General features: G+C 40.8%; 1 protein-coding gene and 1 long non-coding RNA gene across 4 annotated transcripts in view; one reads left to right on the top strand and one right to left on the bottom strand.

Annotated features, from left to right (window-relative positions):
- Positions 1–296: 296 nt before the first annotated feature.
- On the bottom strand, positions 297–4,694 carry LOC144603930 (uncharacterized). Its single transcript, XR_013548672.1, has 3 exons — positions 4,261–4,694; positions 2,932–3,060; positions 297–425 (listed from the first exon to the last, which is right to left on the bottom strand). It is a non-coding gene; the product is annotated as an uncharacterized LOC144603930 (long non-coding RNA).
- Positions 4,380–9,232, top strand: part of top3a (DNA topoisomerase III alpha) — a 24,974-nt gene continuing 20,121 nt past the window's right edge. Inside the window, exons 1-4 of one of the 3 annotated variants that reach the window (XM_078417757.1) lie at positions 4,380–4,682; positions 5,835–5,894; positions 7,038–7,111; positions 8,549–8,624. In XM_078417757.1, coding sequence (XP_078273883.1) covers positions 4,545–4,682; positions 5,835–5,894; positions 7,038–7,111; positions 8,549–8,624 — 348 coding nt within the window. In that variant the 5' untranslated portion in view covers positions 4,380–4,544. Of the gene's footprint in view, positions 4,900–5,810; positions 5,895–7,037; positions 7,112–8,548; positions 8,625–9,232 lie in introns of all 3 variants that reach the window. The other 2 variants (XM_078417758.1, XM_078417759.1) reach the window with 2 other exon arrangements.

The following is a 9,232-nucleotide window of genomic DNA, read 5'->3' as shown; positions in this document are numbered from 1 at the left end:
ATCATCGTTAATTTTATCATCTACAATTTTCAAACAAAAACAATGCCTAATTGCGGGAGCCACCATCCTCCATTCATCACGTTGTTTTGTTTGGTTTCTTGGTATCTTCCTCTGCCTCAGCCATGGGGAGTTTGAGATCAGGAAAATGGTCATTCAATGTTTGTCCCATGATTCTATCAACTTCAGTTTCTTTCCTAAGGATGCACCAAACTAAAAAAGCAATTGCAGCCAGACTGAGGGGTAGAACTTTCCACCAAGGTTTTTGATGACCACTACCCAGTGCTTTCTCCACGGACCAGACAGAGCCGCTTGCCTTACTAGTACTAAATTTTATTGGTCCAGCATCTTCATTCTCAATTTCCTCATGTGATGATTTTTGGCCATCTGGAGCTGTGGAGAAGAAAGCTCTTGTCGAATTGTATTGTCTACAAAGAAAACAAAAATCAACAGTTGGTTTGAGTCACGCCATTATCTGCAGATTGGCCCATGCTAGTAAACATAACACACATTGTTTTTCTTGTCTCTCCCTAAAGATGGCTCCGTATCCCAATACCCATCTGCTAGTCCAGATGTAATGCTCTTACATCTAAACTCAGAAACTGCAGATGCTCATTGCAAAAAAAGACACAAAATGCTGGAGTAACTTAGCAGGTCAGACATCTCTGGAGAATATGGATAGATGCGTTTTGAGTTATGACATTTCAGACTGAGTGGGCGTGGAGAAAGCTGTAAGAGGGCTGGGACAAATCCTGGCAAGTGATAGGTGGAACAGGTGAGGGTTTTCTTTCATTGATGATGATTGAATAAAGGCTAGAAATGAAAAGACAAATATAGAGATATAAAATGTGAAGCCATAAGGAGGCATATAAGTGGGAGGTGGCAGGAAATGAGTATGCATCCAGATGGGGCACAGGGAAGAGAGGGGGAGGAGGGGGAAAAGGGGTAGGGTGAGGTTGTTTTTCTCCTTCAAGATTCTCCTCAAATCTCTGATATTTACACACGGGAACTTGAAGCTCTTACATAGTTCCACTTCGGCGCCATTGATGTTCAATGGGAATTGAACACCACTTTGTTTCCTTAGTCCATAACTATCCTTCATTTTGCTAATGTTAAGGGAGGGATTGTTGATCTGACCATATTACAAAGGTTTCTATTTCCTTCCTGTACAGTGCATCATTGTTCGATATCCAGCCCACTATTATGGTGTAACATGTAAACTTGTAAATGGAGTTAGAGCAGAATTTGGCTACACCATGCTGAGTGTATAGGGAGTATAGTAAATCAAATGAGTACCGCTTAATTTTACATCCCATTCACATAATTATCCAGGTGCCTTTATGTGCTACTTTTTCTGTTTCCATCTCCTCCTCTGAGTACTGAATTGAAATACTAACTTCTCTTAAAAGTTTACTGTTCACATTTGCTTGAAATCATCCCCATCACATCTTAAATCTGTGGGCTATAGTTTTAGACAATACTGTGGGAAACAGACTCTGAGTATCTATACTTTATATGCCATTCATATTTTTATATAGCTTTATCTTGACACCTCTCAGCCTCCTTTGCTACATGAAAATAGGCCCAATGTATCCAATCTCTCCCTATAACTCTCTAATCTAGGTAACATCCTTGTGAATATTTTCTGCATCCTCTCCAGCTTAATATCTTTCCTGTAGAATGACCAAAACTGATCACAATAATTCAACTGTAGCCTAATCAACCTTTGGTGCAACGGTGACAAAGTCTCATCTATTGTACTCGATATTTTGTCCAATGCCTTTTTCATCACTGTTTACCTGTTGCCACTTTCAAGGAACTCTATATTCATGAGCTCTCTCTGCTAAACAACAATCCTCAGAGTTCTGCCATTCACCGCGTATGTCCTACTCTGGTTTAATTTCCTAAAGTGCATCACTTTCCACTTGTCCAAGTTAAATTTCATCTGCCATTGGCCACTTTCTCAGTTGACCAATATTCTCTTGTCATGTTAGACAACTTGTTTCGAAAGGCCTGTTTTGATCAATCTCTCAAGGGACAAGAGAATCATCCCAGAAGTTAATCCAATGAACCTCCACTGCACTACTTTCAAGGCAAGTTTATCATTGTTTAAACTCTAGCTGCGGTCTCACCAAAGCTCTGTGCATTTATAGCAAGACTTTTTTTGTGCTTGTACTATATCTTCAGTACAATAGAGATCAAGTCTTCATTTAGTTATTATCTCATGCAACTGCTTGCTAATATATCTAGTGTATACAAACCTCATGATCACCCCTGGCACCAACATTCAAGAATGCCACCATTTAAGTAATCCTCTGTTAATCCTTAACTGTCCTCTGTTCAATTTACTGAATTGGATAATAATACATTTTCTCTCATTATATCCCATCTTAAGAGAGTAAATTGGATGAAGAAGTCAATGACCAAGCAGCATAGATTTTTCATTGTGGATCGAATAAGAAAGGAGATAAGGAAATTGCTTCCCCAAGTATGGTAGAGGTCTTCACCTTGCAGCTTGCAATGGTGAAGATGTAGAAACACTCATCACTTTAAAAAAGAACCACAGTGTGTATTTGGAGAGCTGTGACCTACAGCGCTTTCAAATCAATGGAATTAGTTTGGGTAATTCTTTCTCAAGGCATCCTTATGTCATAACTTATCTATAATTTTATCTTGTTCACATTACCTGATGGTAGCATGAATTACTGATGGGAATATCCTAATAGGTTACAAATTTAGAAGATTATTTTTGATTTGCTCTTTAGATCTATCTATATTCATAAAACACCCTTGCAATGTGCTTTTATGCGATCCATATTTTGTTAGTTACAATAAATAGAAATACAGAAAAATATTCTAAATGCTTAGCAGGTCAGGCATCATCTGTGAAAAGTGAAAGGGGTTGTTTCAGCTCAATAATTTGCTGAGTTTTACCAGATTTTTTAAGATTCCCAGTTAATATTGCATCTTTCTTATTATGTCTGCCATGAAAGCCTCGGCTAACGCAGTGGAAGCATACGCCCCTGAGTCAGAAAGATGTGGGTTCACTCCTTGTTCCAGGTACTGGAAAACAAAATACAGTTACACACAGTACTAAGGAATCTGTCGGAGGAGTTGTCTCAAACACGAGGCAAGCCATCAGTAACAAAAGTGGTTGGAAGATTTCCGCCAGTATTAAATTGCTAAATTTAATGCCCTTTCATTGCCAATTAAGAATTCATTCCGAATAACGACAATGTTCAAGGTCATTTTGCTCCAGAATAAAGCAGCGATCCCTCCCAATCTCTCGCACAATTCAAAGTCAGGAAAGTTTTCAATTGTTCTACGATTAACGCACCTGCACCCAACGAAACTCGTTCCAAGTAGGTGTCGGTTTGAGGATGAAAAAGCCTGTAAATTCCGCACTAAAATCCCACACCGCACCGTCACCATCATCCTTGCAACAAAACCACTGGTGCACCCGCTCAGCCTTCCCCAACACCACTACAGTTCCGGTTAATACTGCAGAAAGCAACTTCAATTCAACATACAGTACTCGAAAGACATTGATAGTCATAAACCCAGAGTTGTAAGCAGTGCTAGTGCATTAACTTCCATTTTCATATAACTTCATAACGATCCAAAATGAAAATAAGTATTTTATTGCAATGAGAAATTGATCCTTTCTGGCTTGACAGTCAAGGTAAATCTTGCAAAGGGATAACATCAGCAAAAAAGCCAATGATTTGTTATAACATCAGTAAAGGTTGAAATATTAATAGGGAGAAATAAACAAATAATAGACAATAGGTGCAGGAGTAGGCCATTCGCCCTTCGAGCCTGCACCGCCATTCAATATGATCATGGCTGATCATCCTGCCTTCTCCCCATACCCCCTGACTCCGCTATCCTTAAGAGCTCTATCTAGCTCTCTCTTGAATGTATTCAGAGAATTGGCCTCCACTGCCTTCTGAGGCAGAGAATTCCACAGATTTACAACTCTGACTGAAAAAGATTTTCCTCATCTCCGTTCTAAATGGGTTTTAAAAAACCCCTCTGGATTATATAGGATAAAAGCTCGAGATTTAAATAATAATAATAATAATGCATTACATTTGTTTAGCGCTTTTCTAAAAACTCAAAGACGCTTTACAGGGTTTACTAAAACATAGAATAAATAAATAAGTAAAAAAAATGCTTATTATCACTGTCAATCGTGATATTTGTCAGATACAGCTTTCCTTTTGGACCTAACTACTGGGCAACCAGACTTGGTTGGGTTACCTGGGAACAGGGTCTTCTGTTTCTTCCTTGGCTATTCCAACCATGAAAGGTGAGAATGACTTCAGGGTCGAGTGGGTCTATCTGCTCTATTATCTCTGGCTGGCGGGCGGGCGGGCGGCGACGACGACGCTGCTGCTCTCCGCGCGCGGCGACGGTTGCGGGCCGCAGGGGGCGGGGGCGGGGGCGCGCGCGCGCGCGGTCCGGTGGCGCCAACGCTGATGGCGGGCGAGAGAGAGAGAGAGAGGCTCCATTCGCCCAGGGTCCGGCTCCAACTCTAGCACGGCATGATATCGGTGCTCAGCCGCACGATGAGCAGCGCTAGGGGTCGCCGGTTGCAGGCCCGCCAGGTGCTGTGTGTGGCTGAGAAAAATGACGCGGCCAAATCCATCGCGGAGATCATGTCGGCTGGACGTTCCCAGAGGGTAGGAACCCGCTCTCTTCCTCCCATTTGGGACATTTGAGAGCAATTCTCTCTCCCATCCTACCCCGGACAGTCAGTCAGCTTAACCCACCCCTCCCTAATGGATCTCACCCTTCCCTGTTGGATCTCACCCTTCCCTGTTGGATCTCGTCCCCGTCCCCGTCCCCGTCCCCTCACTGGTATAAGGAAATAACTGCAGATGCTGGTACAAATCGAAGGTATTTATTCACAAAATGCTGGAGTAACTCAGCAGGTCAGGCAGCATCTCGGGAGAGAAGGAATGGGTGACGTTTCGGGTCGAGACCCTTCTTCAGACCCCTCACTGGGATACCTTCCCTCCCTGATGGACCTCACCCTCCCTGTTGGACCTCACCCTCCCTGTTGGACCTCATCCCTCCCCCCCGTCCAATCAACCCCTACCCCTCACTGGGATATCTTCCATCCCTAATGGACCTCACCCCTCCCTGTTGGATCTCACCCCTCCCGTCCAATCAACCCCTACCCCTCACTGAGATACCTTCCCTCCCTGATGGACCTCATCGTCCCTGTTGGACCTCGTCCCTTCCCTCCCTGTCCAATCAACCCCCACCTCTCTGTTCAAACCCCATCTCTTCTAGATCAATCAACCCCACCCTCCATGATCGATGCCCACCACTCCCTCGGTCAACCTTCTCCCTGATCAACCTCACCTTGACCTTGATCAACTCCACCCCTGGACTGATTGACCCCGACCCCTGCCCTGAACGACCTCCCCACCCCTGATCGACCCCTGACCAGATTAACCTCCTCGATCCCTTCCTAATCTATTTCCACCCCAGGCACAACATAGCCACCAATCTCATCACCTCCCCACCCTACTTAAGATTCATCATCCCCTCCTTCGTCTCCCTATCCTACAGAAGGTCACCCTCACTTACCAGGAATCCTTGCCACTTCCCATCTGCTGTATCACTCTTAGACTCTGTCTAAGACTTTAACACTACCACTGTGGGCAATCTGATTGTCTTTTTCCTAATTGTCATTAACCTAAATTGTTGTCTCTTTAAACATTCTATGCAGGTGCTGCCTGAACATGCTCTGATTTTATTTTAGATTTTCACTGCTGTGTTTTGAATATTAACATCAATAGTGTTCCTGTTTTTGCCTCATCTAGAGAGAAGGGCTTTCAAAATTCAACAAGATCTATGAGTATGGGTGTAATGTGCTTGGTCAGGTATGTCTTCATTTTCCTACTTTTTAATAACAAGGGTGCAAGGGTGACTGGTAGAAGTGAGAAGCTTTTTTTTTCTCTATAGCCTCCCCCCCCCCCCCCTTTCTTGAATAAGCTTTACTTGATGGCACAACTGGTTTGGTGTCACAGAATGGCTGTATGCATTGAGTATCTGAAAAGGCAATAGACAATAGCCATGATACTACTACTTCTTTCTGAGTTTAGTAATTTTCTATAAAAAATACCTAGTGAGGCAGGTGTAACTTTAGATAATACTAGACCAAGTGGACCCGTTGGGCCCAAACATCTCCTGTATTGGTACAGCACTCGCAACTCTCCCCCTCACTCCATCCCCTCAACCTCCCCCCTCCCTCCCTAGGAGATATTTTAAAACTTTAAAATGTGAATAACATTAAAAATATAACACCGATTTCAATGAAACCTTCCATTAGCACCAAAGGGACGATGGTGAGTAAGGTGGGCATAAAATTGTCACGCTATCGTGTACTGTTTTGGGTGTAGTTCAGGAACAAACAAACAAACAAACAAACAAACAAACAAGAGTCTTAGTATAGAGATAACACTCATAATCTAATGCTTCTGTTTCGAAGATATCCAATTGAAAGAAAGGATTGTATTTATTTTTTTAAGTATTTGGACTGACCTCCCTTGGCTTCTGAAAATTAGAGAAGAATTCATGAAGGTAGAACATGGGATGAAGGTTTTAAATCACCATAGTTTGAAATCCATATGGAAAGATTTTAAAACAAAAGTTCAAACTGGCTTTGTAGCAAGGTATTCATAACTTCCTTTATTTTGGAAAGAATGATCAACCAGAAAGTTAAACATCTTACTCTGTGTTGTACAGAAAGTTATCTTGAATAGGGATCACACTGGCAGACACCACATGTTGAGACCCAGATCCTGCAGTAAGATTGTTTAATATTCACATGTTGTTGAATGAAAAGGTCTTTTATCAAGGAATGATTGAAAGTACATTTTCATTGAAAGTACAATGATTGAAAATACATGTGTAGGAGGAGTAAGGACCACAATGATTATAAAAAGTATTGTAAAGTTTAAGTTACTATAAGTAATGAGTGAATTTGCTTTTTCTGTTTTTCCCTCGTTTCTCCAAATGTGCAGAATATTTCTGTTGTGATGACTTCTGTTTCGGGACACTTACTTCAATTAGAATTCAAAGCACCTTTTCAGAAATGGTAAGTTTTTATTTAAATACAAATTTCAATCTACAAGCATGTCAGGTTTGCTTGCTGCAATATTTTTTAGATGATATGGTCTGAATTTAAAACTCCAAAAGATATTAATAAAACAGATAATGCACCAGATCTTGAAAAAAAAACAGTTACAGCAAAAGTGCAGAATATGTAAATGCTACAAAGATTTTCATGGCTTGGTTGATGTGTTAGTGCAAGAACTGGAACACTTCAATTTTGGGCATGGAATACCCCACCACTTATAAAACAAAGCTTGCCCCACACTTCTCCTTTTAGCTTTAAAACCTTAAGGCTATCTCCTCTAGCTTTGACAATTCCTCCTTGGGAAATAGGTTCTGCCAATGCTAATTTAGTTCAGTGATGTGACTTATGGAAATTTTGTAGATCTTAATGAGACTTCGCAAATGTGTTTGCAGTCAGGGGGCAGATCTCTGCACTGGTAAATTTGAAACCTATTCTCATAGTCTTGTGATCCTGAACACGTCTGCCTGCCCAACTACCCACGTTAACCATTTCCAAAAGTGTACTTACCTAAGCATTTTCTGGATGGATGAGGTCGTAATGTGGTTATTGCTGGCTGTCAATGGCTTTCATGATAGACGGACAAATTCCTCATGCCAGCTCCTAGTTATTGAGGCATTGACAGCTGGTTTCGTCATTCTCTTAGGCTGTAGCTTTCAGAATCCTTTGAATAACTGAATGACAAAATATTAACATTAATCATATTTTGAAAACAATTTAAAAATTAAGAATTGAAACACTGGAAATTACTGGTGCAATTAAAAATACATTTGATTACAGTTATTTCAAAGAATGAAATTTGCCTAGCTGAGTTGTTACTGTCCATTAAAACAAATATTGTCACTGATACGTGATCAGCATCCTGATTCCCCACAGGATCTTCTGTAAGACTTCATGAAGCTGGTGCTTTATCACCAGGCTCGGTGAGAAACTGAACATTGGAATATGACCATTGAAGACCACTTGGGAAGTTTGAGATATTCCTTCTTAAATAAATACCCTTCAAAGTGTTTTGGATTGTGAGTCTGGGCTCAAAATAGTTAGCCGCTGCCATTAAAGCCCAATAATCAGGTGTCCGTCCATCTATTATAAACCGCTTCATGACTTTAACTGATCTAACTTTGAAAATTAAAATTAAGCAAACAAAAAATTATTTGTTTAAGAAGATTTTTTGTTTAACAAAATGCTGGAGTAACCTAAAGGGTCAGGTAGCATCATTGGAGAAAGGGAATAGGTGACGTTTCAGGTCGGAACCTTTCTTCAGTTTTTGTTTATCTGCTTCTCTTATCAGAATGCATTAGAATTGTTCTGTCCTTTAAAACAAAAAATGATGTGTACCATTTAACACTCTTAGATCTGTCTGGATTTTTCTCAGTGGCTTTTGTTTCCAATATCTAGGCGCAGCTGTAATCCTGTGACTCTCTTTGACGCCGAGGTTGAGAAGTATTGTCCAGAGAATTATGTGGATATTAAGGTATTTATTAACATATCAGGATCATGTATTGCATATGCTTTTCTCTGGACTTGTACCTGTCCATGGCGTAGCCTAGAATGAATTTTACTCTGCATTTAACCAGTGTTGTACTTTGCTTCGCAGTGTATAAATATAAGAAATAGGAACAGGACTAGGCTATCCAATCCTTTGTCTGCTTCACCAGTCATTAAGATCTTCTATTGATTTCTATTTTGAATAAACCCAACTGCAAAGCTTAGGATATAGAATTCTAAAGTACTAACTTTAGTGCTAAACAGCCTACCCCTTATTCTGAAACTGTACCCCCTGTTCCAAGACTCCTCAGCCAGAGAAAATGTCATTGTGGCGTCTGGTCTGTCAAGCCATTAGGAAGAGCAAGTGGAACTATACAAATGACCAATTAGTTAGAAATGACCACAGTTAGAATACATTGTATAGTTTGATTGTTACACTCCAGGAAAGATGGTAAGATAGTAGATTGTTACACTCCAGGAAAGATGGGATGATAGATAAAATAATGGTACAGAGGGGGTTGACAAGAATGATGCTGGCTTTGGAGAAATTTAGTTGTGAAGTGTAATTGGCTGGTCTGAGGATTTTTTCTTTGA

The sequence above is a fragment of the Rhinoraja longicauda genome, chromosome 21 (genome assembly GCF_053455715.1).
Source record: "Rhinoraja longicauda isolate Sanriku21f chromosome 21, sRhiLon1.1, whole genome shotgun sequence".
In the NCBI taxonomy this organism is placed as follows: Eukaryota; Metazoa; Chordata; class Chondrichthyes; order Rajiformes; family Arhynchobatidae; genus Rhinoraja; species Rhinoraja longicauda.
The sequence above is the reverse complement of the archived record's forward strand: the minus strand, read 5'-3'. Positions and strand labels throughout refer to the sequence as shown.